The 19,078-nt window shown below is 42.7% G+C and overlaps 1 protein-coding gene across 3 annotated transcripts in view; it reads right to left on the reverse strand.

The window, feature by feature from the left end:
* Positions 1-2,732: 2,732 nt before the first annotated feature.
* Positions 2,733-19,078, reverse strand: part of LOC142503138 (polymeric immunoglobulin receptor-like) — a 28,100-nt gene continuing 11,754 nt past the window's right edge. The window contains exons 2-11 of one of the 3 annotated variants that reach the window (XM_075615189.1): positions 15,932-16,058; positions 13,989-14,330; positions 13,221-13,550; positions 12,496-12,822; positions 11,824-12,144; positions 8,544-8,634; positions 7,412-7,527; positions 5,819-5,941; positions 4,456-4,478; positions 2,733-4,026 (exon numbers count right to left, since the gene is read on the reverse strand). In XM_075615189.1, the coding sequence (XP_075471304.1) occupies positions 3,949-4,026; positions 4,456-4,478; positions 5,819-5,941; positions 7,412-7,527; positions 8,544-8,634; positions 11,824-12,144; positions 12,496-12,822; positions 13,221-13,550; positions 13,989-14,330; positions 15,932-15,977 (1,797 nt within the window). In that variant the 5' untranslated portion in view covers positions 15,978-16,058 and the 3' untranslated portion in view covers positions 2,733-3,948. Of the gene's footprint in view, positions 4,027-4,455; positions 4,479-5,818; positions 5,942-7,411; positions 7,528-8,543; positions 8,635-11,823; positions 12,148-12,495; positions 12,823-13,220; positions 13,551-13,988; positions 14,331-15,931; positions 16,059-19,078 lie in introns of all 3 variants that reach the window. The other 2 variants (XM_075615188.1, XM_075615191.1) reach the window with 2 other exon arrangements.

Genomic DNA, 19,078 nt, shown 5'->3' on the forward strand with positions numbered 1-19,078 from the left:
ATCACCCTTTTCTGAGATTGATCGACTAAAATCCACAGATCAAAAGAACCGACCGATCCACTGCGGATCCAAATTCGCAAAAACCATTTGCCAATCTCAACTAAGGGCCCTTTTCAGGCTGGTCAGATGGTAACATTGCTAACAAGTCTGAAGAAGGGAACTACAGTAAGTGGTCCATTAAATATATCAATTTTACCTTACTTTTGTTCTTTCTTTGTCTGTCTACTCTACGGACTGACACAGTATTTACATCTACAGTATTTGTGTCAAAGAGAAATAAAGATACATAGAGAAGCAAAATGTGATACATCCCAATATAATGTGTGTTGTGTTATTGGAGGTATTAGAAACCTCTTCCCAAATCCCACGAGTGTAAAATAAGTGTGAAGCAAGTTAATAGTTTGATGCCAGGAGACACAGGGTAAAAATGACTAAATTTGCATTAATTTTACAACAGCATTACTGTGATATACTGTGTAACCCCGGTCTCTTTTCAGCCCCAGAGACCCCCCCATGTAGCGCTCCGAGGCTCTGCGGCACACCAGGCTAGCGGGGGCCGCCATGACAGGTTGCGGGAGCGTGCGCGTTGGTCGCACAGGCGCAGTAAGGGTAGCGCACGCGGTACCAATGCTAAAGAGGTCCTGAGTGGACTACAATTCCCAGCAGCCTCTGGGGATTGCCCTTTCACCCACATCACGTGCAGCCAGCCAGCAAATAGGGTTTTGCATCTTCTCCTGTGGAGGAAGGCTACAATGTTGTGGGGACCACGTTTGGCAGTTGAAGCTGGGAGCAGGAAGGGGGAGGAAGGGTGTAGGGAGCAAGTGGCTCCTACACCAGGTAAGGTAATTCCCCAGATCCCAGGCAGGCCCCAATCCCCACCAGGGTAGGGGGTAGGTACTGAGGGAGGGCCCATAGGTTAGGGACTCTGCCCTTAGGTGTGTGAGTGTGCAGTCTTGTCAGTGTCACGGCTGGTGGTGCTGTGAGCGCTAACAAGTAGGCACAGTGTGTGCAGTGCAGTGGGTTGCTGCAGGTTGAGTGTGTGTGCAGTGTGTTTGCTGCAGAGGTTAGGGAGAAGTTAGCCAGAGGGGACCCGGGTGGGTACGGGAGGAGGTAGTGTGGGTGCAGGGGGTCAGTGATCCATCTGCATAGGATAGACTACCCCGCAGGCCCTAGGAGTTTCCCCTAAAGCCATTCAAGGTTGCTGTGCTGTAGGGACGGCCTATAGTATAGCGAGTGTCACGTTAGTTCACGGAGTCAGATAGGGACTCCATTGATGCTGCGTACATGTGCAGAAGGTTGGGCGCTGCCCTTCGTTGCGGTTGCAGAGGCCATCTTGTTGGGGTCTTCCTGGATGGTGGATCCTGGATGTCGGGCCGGAATTCGACGGATCCTTTACCAAGTAGTTGCAGATTCGAGCACTGGAGGGCTCGGCAGGTACCATATCATCAAGTGCACCAACACCGGTCATCAGGCGCTGATCCCGCCTTAGGCTAAACTCTTTGTAGGAACACTGAGCGAGTGGTTACAAGACTGAGCCTATACCATATAGTACCGTACACGGACACGGTGTGGAGCACGCGGTAGCGGGACTGAGACAGTACTCCGTAAGAGGGTGGCTAAGCCACTACCGTTATAAGGACGGTACCAGTTATTAGGATATGTGTTATTGATAATTGCATGTAAGAGTGATAAGGTTGCCATGCATTATCATATTACATAAAGTTGGTTGCATCACATGTGTGTGTACAGTATGTATTTCTTGCCCAGGGGAATCTCACATCACGGGAATCCTGGGTAAGTGGAGGCGCTGCGCTAAGTAAATGTATGAGTGTTACCCCAGGCTCCCAGCTAGTGGAGGCTCATATCTCCTGGAGCCACAGGTGTTGTACAGTGACCAGTAGTTCCTTTGGGAGGGTTCAGAAAAAGGGCTACACTGTATAGATCCATGTTCAAGGCATATGACCCTTGCCAGGGATGTTTTCAGAAACATTGACCTAATTAGGAGCCACAATCTGCTGATAAAAAGAAGATGGTTTCACAGCAGAATTGGAATAATAGACCTTAGCAGTAAATACAGTAATTTGATGGTGCGATGCATAATACCATATTTACTACAAAGTATTATTCCATTACACACCTCCAGGATCAAGAAGACACCTTACAGGCCATTCAAGTGAACAAACTACTGTATATGGTGTCTTCCGGTACTGGAAGTAAATATGTCTCATAATGCATAGTAGGCTTCACTGACAGTGAAGGAACAGGCATCACAAAATTGCTTAGGACCCCATCGAGCTCAGGTGCCTCTTTTAATTGTGAAGTCACATCTAATAATTTTAACGGTGCTGTACCTCTCAATCTTGAAAGTAAGCTCAGTGTAATGTCTTTAAAGCAGATTAACCAACCTTCATTTTTTCCCCTCTAGTTTTTGCTTTTATTTCACTCTTTATTTAAAAAGGCCTAAATCCGTCAGTAAAGGGTCCACATAGCAACGCCTATTATTTATTCTCACATGCTCCCCTCTAGCTGGCAGCCCTTTGTATTCCAGAGCTCAGTGGGTGTGGGCAAAATAATAGGATTTTGGTAAATAAGTAATAATATGACAGATGGGTGAAAGGGGTTCGCCAAGAAAATATTTCCTGCTTCGGGCCCCAAAAAGGTAGCACAGAGTGAAAGGGTTAATGATGAGTATCCCTTTCCCCCATCCAAACACTGAAATTAACACTCCTTGCTATTTTAAGCAGAATTTATTCGCTTTGTGATTCAAAAATATAGGGCACATTGATATAATCAATCATCTCACGTTAAGAAAAAAAACCCTTTGAAATCAATGTCTGAAAAAAATGTCATCTATGTATCTTTATTTGATAAGAGATGTTCATGGTTCATGGAGAAATGTATATGATTATGATTTGTTTAATAAAACATCTCATATGATAAGGGAAGGGAGAAAGTTTCAGCCCAGATTTACTAAACAACAGTGTTAAGCCCCTTTGTGCAGGCACCTCTGGCAATGAGTATTCTCTTATTCTCAGGAGTCATAAGTGTATAACTCCACTAGTGCAGAATTCCTTTATATTTTTTATTTTTTACATTAAAGCTCTATTTCTAAAAAAAAAATTCCACTATTTAGAAAATAGGGCCCTTCATGTGATCTGAATTAATACAGCACAGGCTTACAATGTGAGCAGTATATAAGAATGTATGGGTCTGTGTGCATCTTTGTACAAAGGAGCGTACAGATCTGTGTATATTATTGTCAGTATGTGTATCAGTAAGTTTGTGTGTATCCTGTGTATGTAACGGTGTATGTCATGTGTGCCTTAGATGTGTAAATGTCTTCACATTTGACTGCCAAAATTATTTATGCTTTTACTTAAATGTAATGGGTTTGCAAAATATTTCCAAAAAAATCACAGTGCTCAGAATTTCACCAATGTTGCCACTTTTCAAAAGAATTTGGCAGATATGGCAGTTTATACAGGACCACAGGAGCGCAAGACACAATCTTCCCTGGAAAACGAGCACTCTGCAGGCATGATATATCCACTATGTCATGTGGCCCCTGTGTGCCAGGACCCCATAACATAGTGGCTACGTCTTGGCACTCCCAAAGAGGTAAAATAAACGTTACAAAAAATAACTCTATTAGCAGCGGTATATTTCAAACTTCTCTGATTTTGCAAATATTAGAAAATATAAAAGTCTGTATCAATGTGTTAGTGAATTTGTGCAATGAAGATGAAGAGCATCAGGTCCTGGGATAGAGGGTCAGAACTTCAGTATAAATGGCACAAGGTACCTATAAAGTATCTGTCTGTCTGATTGCCTTTGTATCCAGGCTGGGTTGCAGCAGAAATGAGTGGTTATGCATGTTATATGGGAAAGTTAGATGCAGCTGGCACTGTGCATTGGTTGTCTAAGCTGGGTGAGACATCCAGGACAGTCTTACGAAGCAATGTCATCATTGGGTTTCCCATCAGAGTAGATCAGGAAGGTAGAATAAGTCAGATCCTCCTTGGATCCCTGTGAATGAATAAAATAACATAGAAGAGGGATTTTAATGGGAAGTGGTTCAGGTTAAACTCTTGAGTGCAAAAAGAGCCTGGTATGTATTGTGACACCATGTATGGAGAGGAGGGGATGTTATGTCAGGAAGTGGGGGGCACCGTGTCTTCAAGGATGAGACTTCCTCATTGTGCTGTCTGCCTAGACAGGATGTAAACGCTCTTACACAAGAAGACTGTGCATGTGTATACAGCATGGGTGCGCTTCAAGCAGAACCAGAAAATGCAGAATCAGCAGATGGGTGGCTAGAGACAGATAGGCAGACAGATTGATTTACTTAAAGTAGATACAGGAGATGGAATAAGGTATGCTGTGCCTATTACTGTACATTATTACATTTCCCATTCATTCAACAAATTCAGAAGGATCTGCAGAATATTCTGTTACCTTTTTGTTAGTCTTTGGTTCCTCTGAAACACCAAACAGAACAGCCCCGTGGTTGCAGAGAGCAAACAAAAGAACAAACATTAGTCTTGTTAGTGCAAATAAAATAGCAGCAGTTCCATATATACTGTATGTGAGTAGCACCGTGGCTGATATTATACACATGATACATAAACCTTGGCCCCCTGCAGACACACTTACCAGAACGCCATCCCACTGTCTCTGTACGTCCTTTTTACCTACCAATTAGATTAAAACCTCTTCGGAGCAGGGACTCCTCTTCCTAAATGTTACTTTTATGTCTGAAGCACTTATTCCCATGATCTGTTATTTGTATTATTTGTTATTTATATGATTGTCACGTGTATTACTGCTGTGAAGCGCTATGTACATTAATGGCGCTATATAAATAAAGACATACAGTACATACAACTTCTTCACTGCTACAGGAACACAATGCATTATACTGTAGATCTCAGCAGCAGTAAGTAGGGTTTGTTCTGCCAGGATTCCCTTCGTAATTAGAAAAGGGTCACCCCGTAACCTGTGAAGGGTTCCACAAGTCTTAAAAGGTTTAAAACCTCTAGTGTGGTTTTCCCACATTTCACTAGTTTCCACTAGTGTAGAAGAGAATTCTGAATGATTGTTTTTCTACATAATTTTACTCCTCTGTAGGCCAGATATACCAAACAGTGCTAAGACATAATGGGGCCTATGCAGAGAGCAGCGCTTTTTAAAATTGGAGAGGGGAATAAAAAGGAGATTTAATGGTGAGTTTTATTCTCCATATGCAGAAATGGGCGAAATTCGCTATTTTTAGCATTACTGCACGTGGAGAATTGTAAAGGAGGAGATGCGCGCAGCTGAAAGGGGAAAAAAAAATCGCACATTTTTTTTCCCCCTATAGCCGGCGAGCTCTTGCTTCTTGACAACTTTAGTTGGTGGAGAAAATTGACGAAAATTGCGCCAAAAACAGCCGCTAGATGGCGAGCGTGCCTTTCTGAATTCGGATATTTTTCAGACTGGCGAGATGTAGTTTCTCGCCAGCCGCGCGGCGAAATTTTGAAATAGAAAAAAAAATGGCGCGTTTTCCCTAGCTCGCCATTTTCAGCTGTTTTTAGCGCGATTTTCTCCGGAAAATGGCGAGATTTCAAATAGCGCTGCTCTCTGCATGAGGCCCAATGCATTTTACAGCACACTCCAAATGAATGAGCTGTAAGATGCCTTATGACATACAGTAGCACTGTTATACAAATATTAAACTATACGCTCTTTGAGGCAAATATGCAATTGTATGTATTATTGGACTATGTGGAGCCCTGTGTGTGATAATGCTAGTATATAAGAGTATCATGACAATCCCTACCTTGGGAGGAGCTTATCTCTGTCTCCTGAGCATCCTTGACAGGATTGTCCTTGCCAATGTACAGACTATTGTCAAGATCGGTCAGACTTATATTGGTCCTGTAGCTTCCAACGGAGACCAGCTCTGTGACATATAGGGGAAGAACATTACTCCAGGTGTAGCATGATGAGCCAGTCTTAGGCATCCTCTGCTCGATACGTTTCCATAACTGTTTGCTGATTTCAAGCAATATCTTACATGTATATATTTTAAAAAAAAAAATCAGTTCTGTACTATGAGAAAATACTTGTAGCATTTAAAAAAATAAAACAAAAATAATTGTAAAGACATTTTTAATGTATTCTAATGTAACATTCTAATGTAGACATGTCTAATGTACATTCTAATGTAAAAATTTTTGTTCCTATAGCAACCATATACAGCCAAATCCCCTTCCCCTTCTGAAACAGCATCACCCTTTTGAGCCCTGCCCTCTCTAGCAGTGAACCAGTTGAATCTAGTGCCTGCCTGGTCACATGATCTTCCTCACAGAACTTTGGTTGTCAGTGCAGCAGAAGATTACCCATTGTACATTGTATCTATAGGGACTGCAATTACATACAGACAGTATGCTTTATTGTTACAATGGAAAACCAAATGGGTTTATGTATCAAATGTTCTTGCTAAATCTGATGCTGCTTCTTTTTTTTTGCACTAATATTTTATTTTATTATAATTTAGATTTTTATAGCAGCACGTAAATCGTACCACAAAGACAATAGTATAAGTAGTGTATAATAAACAAGGACCTTTTCATTTTGACATTGTTATACAGAAGTATGTAGAGAGTAACAGAGCACAACTGTAGCATCCAAATTTCAGAAAAAATCACGAAAAGGAAAGTGTGTTTTCCATAGAAAAATATATAATAAATGGTCATAGGACAAAAAATAGCAATGGCGTTGCCCTACCAACGCATTTCACGCTAAAAGAAGAGCTTTCTCAAGGTAAATGCGTAGGGCAACGCCATTGCTATTTTTTGTCCTATGACCATTTATTAAATATTTTTCTATGGAAAACGCACTTTCCTTTTCGTGATTTTTTTCTGAAATTTGGATGCTACAGTTGTGCTCTGTTACTCTCTACATACGTCTATATCCTGCACCTTTACGACGGAGGCACACTTCAGAACACCGGGAACTAGGAAATATGTGGACGTTGCAGAATATCAGTGAGTTTTGCTTGCTACATGTTTTCCTGCATTAACTAAAGGATATTAGGTACTTGCTAGGGTGATTTATTTGCTATGGTTTCTGGATAGATTGTGTATCATACCTTCATTTTTATCATTTATTGGTAAACCAACCAGGATGCCGCACCCAGTACCTGTCCATAGTTATACAATATCCAGGGTTCTCCTTACCAGCGTCCATTTATATACATCATCATTTTTTACCGCTCTGTATATATGGTCTTTAGCACTATGCACTTTTTTCATTGACATTGTTATATACTAGTTTTATTTGAAAAAATACACTTCAACCCTACTATTGCTAGGGAACATCCCAACCTTCCTGTGAGAGGCTCTGCAGTGGCTTCAATTTCAATACTCACCTGAATTCTTCCTCCGCCTCAACTTAATTATAAGGAAAACAGCAGAGACCAGCAGGATGGCGGCACATATTGACAAGCTGATAGCCAGGACGTTACTGGACTTGGGGTCTTCAGAGCTGGAAAGAGACAGTGTGCCTAGATGATCTTCCTTACATTTGCATACTTTGGTTTGCGCCCTTTGTTTCTTTTCCTCATATATATATATATACATCATCCCCTTATGAAGTCAGCTGTCGAAACGCGTAGGACCATCTGCGTTATCACGCAACCTTGATCGCGACGCTGCGACGAGGACATCCCATCACAGCTGATAGCAGAGGTTCCCCCTTTCCATGTGGACGCTGAATGCCCTGTGAGTGTGTGCGCTTACATCAGACTTTCATGAAGACTTTATTATTGAATTTGGAGGCCGGCACACGGAGGTGGCAGGTCCATGGGATTCCTGCTGCAAATACAGATTTTCACCTACCTCAGCTGACGGCGGATGATCCAGCCGGTTGCCGGTACCGGGTTCTATTCTATGCTTGTTTTTATCTAACTTCTTGTAAGTGGGCATTTGTCTCTCTTTTTTTTATTAAATTGTGTTTTTTACGGTAATGCACTAGGGTGTGTACGCTATTTTTTCTTGTATATGTAAATATTTATATATAAAACGAAAATAGCCGAGTTAGTCCAGTTGCGATAGTGCAGAATAAATGAGTTCTTCAGTATTCGGTGATACCTTTTTTATTGGGACTAACAATTTATGTCATAGGACAAGCTTTCGAGAGTTTTCCTCTCTTCTTCAGGCCAGCAATAGATTCCTTTGTAAACCAGTATCACTGACCTAAGGAAGAGAGGAGAACTCTCGAAAGCTTGTCCTATGACATAAATTGTTAGTCCCATTAAAAAAGGTATCACCTAATACTGAAGAACTTATATATATAAATATCATTAAATTGATGCCAACAGAGGCATTTTCAACCTGTGTCAAGTGCTTGATACCTCACAGGTGAACAATCCACACACCTCATTAGACATACTTGATCACCAAGGTTTTTATATTTGACGTAGTCACAAGTAGTAGAAATGAAATATAAAGAAGAGAGGGGGAATAAATAAGTTAATACTCAGTGAACTATTGGTGACTGACCTGTGAGGGGGGCTGTCCATTCGAGATTTTTTCTTATCTGCAGCTGGATCAACTGCAGCGTTATCAGGTTCCAAAATATCTCTAACGTGCCCTTAAATAATAAAACAGATCAATGAATGCTGTGAGGATTGGACTTCGGTCCCGCCCCCATGTCGCGTCCTGTGACGAGTCAGGTGACGCACCTCACACTGAGGTTGCGCACAGGAGTCGTGTTGCCAGGTTGGGGGACACCACGTGGATCGGGCTTAGGCCCCGCCCCCATGACATGTCACGTGACGTGCCCCGCCCGAAGATCACGCGCTAGCACCGCACCTACCAGGATCGGGTTTCGACCCTGCCTCCGTGACGTCGCGGTGGATGTTCCTAGCATTGATAGGACTACACGGCGGCGCCGCACTAACACAGGTACGCAGGGGGTTAATACCATCAGTTACTCCACCCCTGCGATACACCCCGCCCCTGCCTATCAGTGGACACAGCCTTGTGCTGCTCTCTCATTGGCTACCTGATCCTTATATGCTCAGCCTTGCCTCAAGCAAATTGGCTGAGCATAAACTTTGTTTATGTAACGTAGTGCTTGCCTCAAGCATCCTGCTGCCCCGCTGTTGCTCTGTGCAGCCTGTCTTGCTCTCTTGTTCCTTTTGACCTCAGCTTGTACCTGGACCTCTGCCTTCTCTGACCCTTGACCTCGGCTTGCATTTGGACTCCAACCTTCTCTACCCTTGGACCCCGGCTACGCACAACGACCATCCGACTTCTCCTATCCTAGACCACAACGAGTATAACGACCTTTCTGACCTCTCCAACCCTGACCCGGCTACACGACCTTCACTCTGCACTCCGGACGCGGTTACGTTGTCGTAGGTTGGTGTTTACCAATATCCCCACCTCAGCCTCACGGTCCCATCCTGTTTGCGGTGAGCACTCATTACATATACATCACTTAACAGCCCCTAAATGTTCCAGGATACCCTAGGATTCCACATTTACGTTTTTAGAATACGGGACGCCGAAATCCAGTATGAAAATGTGATGTCATAATTAGCGATGAATGATTTGCAAATGCTTTGAGCTGAATGGTACCTCACGCTTGATCGCTATAGTATTTGGTTTTGCTCATCTCTGCTCTTGGCCGGGTGTGGACAGACGCGCACTGAACTAATAAGTATCAGTGGGAGGAAAAGTAACGCCTGTAGGGGTGGCGGTCATGGTATTATGAGATGACCAGGCAGTGTCCTGACTTTATCATTTTAATAATTTAGTAAGGTAACATCTATCAGGAAAGATAACTATTACACTCAAGTAAAAATCTACTACGTTTTTATGTCTGATTTAATTACAGTAATTATAAGTTCAGGCATTTAATTTCAAGGCACTAAAATACTGGACAATTAGGCATCCCAACAGACCTTTCTGGGACAATGGGACAAGTCAATGAAATAAGGGACAACCCCATATACATACGGGATGTCTGGCAACGCTAAATTATGTAAAGTCTCCCAGGGACAAAAACAGAATCCATCTCCCAGATTTTACCCCTTAAATATGTCACTGCCTGTGATACTTCTTGGATCTACAAGAGACGGTAACTTTCAAATGATTATTATAACAGGGTGCTTCATTATTTGTAAGATCACTTAGATTTCCTGTGAATCAGTTTTCCGGAGTAATTGCAACTTTGGCAGTAGAGACGTGCGAACATTTCACACGAGATCGGAAACCAACACATAATTCCTCCTTTCTGAGTAGCAAGGAAAGCCGCGCCAGAGTCAGCATTAAAGCAATGACTGTGCATTGCAACTTCGTTAAATATGCTCATTTGCGAAGATTCGCTTAACGCTGAGACTATAACTAGGACGCACACACCATGTTTCGCTCAGGGTCTAGCGATATGACAATGAAAGCTAACTAATTTGGGGACATTATTTACTCTTTGAGGCTTGGCGGAAAGTTTCACGGGGGGGTGAAAAATTCTTACAATTTTGCCAACGCATTTTGGGGAGTTTCGCACATATGTGCTTAGCAGTCTTAGAGATTGAATGTTCAGCCCCACGTAGAGGTCAAGAAACACATTTAAACAGCTTCTTAGTGCAACCGTCTTCCTTAAAAAGCTTCCCCCATTAAAAAAGCAATCCAATGGGGTTGTTTTTACATTTGTTTTGTATTGTTTTACATAGTATTGAAGCAGTGGGTCTGTGCAGCTGAACCCTATTCATATCAGCTGCAGACACCCCCTGCTTCCAGAGATATTTACTGCTGTATGGGAGGGGCCATTATCCCCTGCAAGTTTAAAGCTCCTGAATCGTGGGCCAATAGGAACCTGCACCGGATGACATCATGGCTTCCTATTGGCCCACAGGACGTGGGAACTTTGAAAAGCGGCCATTACGTGATCCCCAGCTAGCAATCCGGAGTGACTACTGGCATCTCCTACAGAGGTGAGTATCTCCAGAAGATGGGGGGTCTCGGAGCTGAAATTAATGGGGTTCAGCTCCGGAGACCCCCTGCTTCAATCCTAGGTTAACAAAAAAAAAAAACGCCCATCTTGGATTACCTCTTTAAAGCATCAGTTTTACTTATTTGCTTCTCTCCTAGAACACTGGATTCAATCATATCAGCCACTTGGGTTTATCTGTCTGGCTAATGACGATTAAGAATTACTCTACAAACAAATAACAAAAAGAACAATTGACTGGTGCTCTGAGGACTGTCAAACAGTCTTATCACCAAAAGCTTTAGATACCGTTTGTAAATCCCACTGCCAAAGATTTAATTTATCATGGAAATGTTTAAACAATTATTTTAAATACCTATTTTTTAAAATCAGTTCAATTTACCCTGTTAAACATGTCACCAGCCTTATTTCACTTTGGTCCTAAACAGAATGACCCTATAATACAGTGGTAAGCAACAGTAAGCAAGCAGTGGAACAGTAGTGCATAGGCAGAAGATTGATGCACCCATGGGTAGGAGCTTCTCCCCACCCGCACCAGTCAGCTTATTCATGCCATCACACTGATGAATACAGTATTGTCCCACTTCTCTCCCCACACTGGGAACTAGGGATTTGATTAGCACTGTCCTTAGGCAGCTCCGGAAGTGGGAAGAAGCTGTGATCCCCACCAGCAACATCTCGATTCCCTCTGCAGGGAAGAGGGAGAGTTGTCTACTGGGGTGGCCAATGGTTGAGGGCCACAGGTAAAGCCCCCGGAGACTGACTGTTGCCCACCAATGTTTTAATAAGTGACTTCTGTCTCCTCCCCTCTCCTATCATTCTTACCTTCCTCTTCCACCTTCAGATGCACTGCCAGGGTCTCCCCATACCTCTCGGATTTTCTGACTCCGCACCAGTACCACCCTTCATCCTTTGATGTCACGGCATCGATGTGGAGCACCAGCTGCTGGGCCTCTGGCTCGCAGTTCACAGTCAGCCCATTCTGCTCCCCCTCCTGCGAGGTCACAGGACTGCAGCCGAAATTGCTCCACTTGCACCAGTACTTCTGGTAAGTTTTGTACTTGCAGGGGTAGGAGCAGGGAATCCTGGCTGGTTTGCCAGCAGGTACAATGACCATCCTAGACCTGGCCAGTCCTCCGTTATGCTCTGCTTGTAATGGAGACAAATGAGGTAGAGGGAGAAGAGCCATTAAAAATAGGAACACAGCTCAATAGTGTAAATTTAGGCTATAAGGAAAAGAAAGGGAGACTATTCATTATCTCAAACCATATAGATTGATTAACCCTTTTTCAGCCATTGCGTTGCGGGCTCCTTTGACAGTAAAAAGCGTTAAATAGCTGAAACAAATCATGAAAAATAGTTTGTCCCATAATAATTTAAATAAACAAGCCCCACCCCCAATAACAATAAGTGTACCCCAGGGAGAGGAAAGCAAAGCAGATAAGAGTGAAGTTAACAGCTATGGCCTATCACAAAGGTCCTTCAGAGAGCTCTCACCATCCGTGACCTTCACTTGCACAGTGGACATCTGGTCATTGCTGCCATCAGTAACCGCACACCAATACCATCCCTCGTCCTCTTGCACCAGCTGGTTCATTAGGATTTGCAAAGTGCCATTTGCCGGGTCATCGTGAATCGTTATTCTCCCCTCGAAGGAGTCCTGGACAAAGCCACTGGTCTGTATGAGCGGGCTGCAGCTCTGCCCTCCCCACTTGCACCAGTACTTGAGTGTGTAGTTTCTTTTAGGATCATAGTAACACTGGGCGGACAAGGACCCTCCCAGGCTGCCGGTCAGCACTTTAGATCCCTGAGGGATATCCGTCTCTGGAGCATAAAATTAGATTCAATGGCAGGTGAGGACTATTTGATCCATACATTCGGTATATTTACTTAATACCTTGGTTTGATCTCTGGTATCTCTATATTGTTTTGTTTTCTTATGTGTAAAGCAATATTATGTAATTCCTTCACTGCAATTTGGTAGAGTAGGTAATGTCGCTGCATTTTAAGTGGGTGACCCTTGTTCCCAGTGGCAGGTTTCCTTCTGTCTCCTTATCTCACTTGGCCTCAGGCAGCAACAATAGATTGTAAGCTCTTTGGGGCAGTAGACTCACTGTGCCTGCGTAAATTATTTGCGATGTACACTGATAGTGTCATATAGGAAATCAATCTTATTATTATTTCTCTACAAAGAACCACTGTCTGGCAGTGTCTCTTCTCACCTTCATTAATCCTCAGATCATAGACCTTGGAGTCTCCGTCCTCTCCATATTGTCCAACCCCACAGGCATAGAGCCCATAGTCTTCTTTTCTCAGCTGGATGAGTTTCACAGTGAAGCTCCCAGGCTGCTTCTCACTGCTCAGGATAATTCTTCCCTGGTGTTCAGTGGCCACTTCTCCCATGCTGTCGATGACATTCCTGCAGCCAGACCTGCCCAATTTGCACAGGTACTTCCTCTGTGTGGAATACTGGACACCAATGTCACACAGCAAAGTCACAGCGCTCCTCAGTTGACCATATACAAGTTCTGCCTCTTTTGGGAAGGTTGAATCTGGATGGAAACAATGTATCTGTGTTACAACATGTTTCAATGAACAAATGGATCTCTCCACTGGTGTCTAGGAGACAGGAAGGATTTTAAGAAATGTTGATAACAAAAAGTTAGTAGCCCATATAAGACAAACTGTAATGCAGTTAGGAGAAACATATATTACGTTTGAGGGAATGCCAGAGAAAGAGGAAGGCAGTTTGTTTTGGCATGTGTTTTTTTTATACAAGTTCTGGAGAGAAAGACTTGAAAACCGGATTTAACTAGGGTTTGGTAACTGTACACTACACGTAATATTTATTCTGCTTTTTTTTTTTTTTTAAATCATCCCTTTAACTGCTAGAGGGGCCTACCACACACATCACTACATTGAGTTGCAGGCTCCTCTGGCAGCCAAAGGGTCAATAGGTTGTGGCTCTAGAATTAGCACAAGGTCATTGCCTTCAGTCACTGCCACGTTGACCACCACAGTTAGCCCGTTGTTGACTGTGCCAATGCCACATCTGTAGGTGCCTTCGTCATTCAGCTTTAGTCCAGACAGTTCCATAATGAAGACCCCCTCAGCGGGATTGTCCACGAGGGAGGCACGGTTCCTGAAGTCCTCCATCACGTAGTTGTTGCTAGACACGACTGTCCCACATTTTCGGCGAGGTCCCGCTTCCCGGCAAAGGAACTTGCGATCGTATTTATTGGCCTTGGTCACAGTGGAGTAGAAGCATTTGATGGTAATGGATCCATCCATTATCCCGGTCACTTGCTTTGGCCCAACCAGCTCTTTGGATTCTGGATTCGGGGAATGGATAAGAGGAAAGTCAGAGAAGTCAACACAGTGTCACAGAAGAAAAAAATCACCAGTTTGAGCATCTATGGGAGAACTAGGGTGAATCAGCATCTGCAGGGGAGTTTATGACCATATTAATACTAATATTATTATTATTGTATTAACATTATTATTGTCATAAAATCAATAATATTCATAGTACCATAGAAATAAAATAAAGTACTGTTATGGTTGTTATAATCACCATCATTAATAAAATGTTTATTATAAGAACAATAGTATGGTTAATACTAATGATATTAATGTAAATGTTATGAGCATCATTATTATTATTACACTGACTGTGAGCTCAATGCATTGCAGTATTAAATTCATTCAAGATTACTTCAAATGGAGTACAGTATCAGTACAAGGCTAAGTGCTTAATGGAAACATTATGATATGGAAATTACTGGCCAGAAGTGCTTACAATCTTAGCTGTGCTGTTGGACAGAGCAGTATTACACACAGGTGCACAGCATTTAACAGTTTAAGTGCATCCTAGACTCATGCTCATATTCAATGTGCAGTTGGGACAGAGGTGTAAGAAGAGAATATTAGTACAGTATATAGGGAGAATAAGGAGGGAGGCAATCATGGTGAAGAGGCATCCAATACGAAGGAGAGTACTTGTAAATGCTTATCAGTTAGCAGAAGTACAGGTAGTCCTCGCTATCCAACCTTTCACTTTACAATGAATGGCATGTCCAACGTTTTACAATGCAACCCTGCGGGCTGTTTTTCGACGCTGGAATGCGTTATCCAACGCACGCCGCCACTTATTAACATGGGACTCACTTTATGGTTAACGGTTTCACTATCCAACGCTACTTCCAGAACAGATTGCATTGGATAACCAAGGACTGCTTGTATAAACATCCTTCTGATAACATCTCAGTTGAGTTGCCCAAGGTACAATGTGCTCTTTGCTTTTAAACATAAAAAGAGCACAGCTTAGAGCAGCTACCATTGTATATGACAATTAGCCGTGAGTTCATGGATAGCTTTGATCACTGAAACATTCATGACATAAAGACCCATATTGACTCAGTGGTGCTATTATATAAGACCACTTCTGGCACTGGAAGACATCTTATGGCCCACTCACTTGAATGCCTGTAAAGTGTCTTTTGGTGCTGAAAGGTGTCTTATGACATAGCACTGCTTAGTAAACATGGATCGCAAATAAAAATATCACTTGTGAGCACATTCACGTCTCGAACAGGTCTTCCACTGCAGCAAGAGATTCTGGGAAATGACATGCAAGGGAGCAAACAGTGTCACCTTTTGCTAATTATCCATTTTATCATGGACCCCTATAAGCTTATGCCTGCTGTATTACACAACTTTTCAACACAGCCTGGGTTAAAAAAGAGCATAGCCAGGAAACCAACTCACAGACAGCTGTTTTGACCTTTTGGGTCTCTTCAGTGTGAGGCTGGTTATGTGGCTGGATCGGAATATAACTTTTTTTGTATAATACATCAATAATTTAAAAGGTACATTGTACACTTGTCTCAAAGAGAGATAACCTGCGTTTGTTTATTTGTTTTGGAAGACTTACCTGAGCTATGAAGAATGAGCAGGTAAATCAGCCCAAAGAAAAACATTGTTACTGCCAACCAGTCTCCACGGGTCAAAGAGGAACTTCACATAGGCCTTCTCCTAACTTATTATTGGATCTGTAGGAGCTAATGAAGGGGAAAAGCAGCCATTCAATTACGTTAGCAAAACTGAGTCCATGCAAGAAAGTTAGTTCTTCATTTGGGAATATGGGAAAACTACCAGAAAGGTTGATAAAAGTATTTTTTTTCTATATCTTGAAGTGGGGGCTACATTGACAGGGAAGATACTGCTCTACTCTAGCCAAGGTAGTATAGAAAGTATCAAGACGTGCATTCGGCAACCCTGAAAATGAGTGTAGAATTGGCACACTAGAGTTAATGTTGGTCACACAGTTCAGCGGGGATCAGTGCAGGACAATCCCAGAATCCTTTGGGAAAGCACTAACAAATAGTGCATTACTGAATTAATTGTCATGGGTTTAGTAGAAATTAGTGCAGATGGTATGCGAAAGGAAAGCTTAAAGAGCCTCAACGTGTGCAACTTGGAGGAGAGAAGGGAAAGGGGGAGGGGGTTTGTTATTAAAACTCTTAAATATATCAAAGTTTTCAACAAGGTGCAGGAGGGAAGGTCATTTCAGAGAAAAAAGTGCTACAACAAGAGAGCATGTTCTGAAGCTAGAGGACGGGAGGCTCATGGGAAGCATGAGGACATCATCATGGATTCCAGGAATAGCCTCCCTGCAATTGTGGATGAAGCTAAAAGAATAAGGGGATTCAAATATGCTTGGTATAGACACAAGAAACCCATGGATCCCAGGGTGTGATGTTTTGCAGCAGATAGGAAAATGGGCAGAGTAGGTGGGCAAAGTGGTTCTTATCTACTGTCAAATTCTGTGTTATTGTGTTTCTATACATTGAAGAGATAGAATGGCAAATGTATGAGTTTTTTTGAGATGCACAGAAGTTCTGAGTGTACGTCCAAGAAACAACACAAAAAAAATGTTTAACAAGCCATATGAGACAAGAGGATTGGTGCAGAAAGGCACCTGTCTGTGTTCTCATGTTCAAAATGCATGTACTGTATAGGATGGCACTGCTGTCTTCTACAGCTCTAATCAGGACTGTACACTCTTAAAAATCTAATGAACAAAAAAACCGAGTCAATGATCCAGTAACTCACTCCCGGAAGCTTCAACAGGATTAATCAAGAGTCCCAAAGAACTCAACGAGAGCTGAGCCAGAGCCAAAACAGACAGTGCAGAGTGCTGTGAAATTTCTGTGTAATCCCCTAAAACTATTTTTTATTTCCGTGTACACTGTCTAATTATTAACGCATTGTTATGTTTATCAATACTGCTTTCTCCTCTGCCGGCGCTGGTTGGCAAGTCAAAGGCTAGTTACAGTCACAAATATGGCAACTGTGTACAGTATCTATGTACTGTATGTCTGTATATATTTATTTTTATGGTGCCCACAGTCTACTTAGCGCTTTACAAAAGAGACAATACAGAACAGGGAATTATAATACAATAAGGGCAACATACAAAATCAGACAATGGGAAAGGAAATCTATTTAATTTCAGCTCCGGTGACTCCCTGCTTCCGGAGATACTTACTTGGAAGGGGGTGCTGGTAGAAGCTCCAGCTGAGCTAGTTTGGGCTCCCGTAATGGTGGCCTAAATGTTGACCCACGCGCTTCCTATTGTCCGCACGTGACCAGGATATTTAAACTTGAGAGAGATACCAGCACCCCCTATGGAGGTAAGTATCTCAGGAAGAAGGGGGGTCCCTGGAACTGAAATCAACACGGTTCAGCTCCGGAGACCCTCTGCTTCAACCCTATTACAGAACAACAACTACAAAAAATGCCGCTTGGACTGAACCTTTAAGGGCCAGAGGCACAAAGCGCCGCTAAGTCCGGGCTCATAACATCATGTTACTTTGGGTGCTATTTAAGAGACTGTTCATGGTATTTACAACACACAGGTTGCTTTTGTCTGAGGAAGGGATTTTGTCCCTGAAATGTTACATTAATTGTACCTACTACTATGCAGTAAACTAAAAAAAAAATTGCATTATAACTCGTGTGCCTCCTTCCTTTATTCTGCAGTATATTACTAGAGGCCTATTTTTGGAACATAGGGGCAGTGATAGACAAGCCTGCACCAAGGTTTATTCTTTTCTTTTTTCTGTACTAATTCTTTGCATTAATAGTGCCCCTGTATACCTTTGTGTTATTCTTTATAAGGCAACTGGCCCTTGAAGTTGGAGATCCTGAGTAATGACTGGTGAGTGATGCTAAGTTCCCTTGGTACTAAAAGAAACAGAATGTAGGTTCTTGGGGGAAGGAATTAGTTGTGTCTGAATTATTTTGCTATGCCCAGTTCTGCATAAACACCGTGCACTAACGATGGACCATAATTACTAACTGGAGCTACTCCCTACAACATCCTCTGGCGCCAGAAGACACCTGATAACTCATTCAACTGAATGAGCGGCGAGAGGCCCTGTTTAGAGTTTCAGCATAACTATAAAAATAGCGGTGGTGTGAACATTTTAGAACTTCGCCATTGCTAGTTCTGGAATTAGGAGCTGACTTAGAGTTAGGGGCTTCATACTTCTTTTATTTGGGGTCTTGGTCTAATCTCCAAGAATATTAAGGATTTCCAGGTAGCATCTGCGCATCAATAGAGCAGCAACGGCAGCTGTGGGTCCAGAACATGTATGTTGCAAATGTTGGGTTCCTATAGGGTAGCCTGATTAGCACCGGGTGCCTATAGTGCATACTTAAGAAGTGGTCTTAAATTAAGAACAGCTATTAATCCAATGCTGAATTGGGAGCAAAAACAAGGCAGGTGCTATTTAACATGTGTACGCTCATGTTGAACTCTTTTAAATAATGTAATAATAGACAAGCCTCTGCATCCACCTGTCGTGTTGTTATATTAATGTCCCCTCACTTAAACCGTCTGTTGGACCTATTTTTGGTCAAGTCTAATTGGGATCTTATTTTTTTACGAGTTGCAAACCTGAAATTTACATGCACGCAATGAGTTTGCGCTACGACTCAGTGTCGTTAGCCAGCGCTTTATCGCCCGGGTCTCTTTGTCTGCCAGACGCACGCTGTATGGTGCGCTAGACAGGTG

Source organism: Ascaphus truei, chromosome 9, assembly GCF_040206685.1.
Source record: "Ascaphus truei isolate aAscTru1 chromosome 9, aAscTru1.hap1, whole genome shotgun sequence".
Classification (NCBI taxonomy): domain Eukaryota; kingdom Metazoa; phylum Chordata; class Amphibia; order Anura; family Ascaphidae; genus Ascaphus; species Ascaphus truei.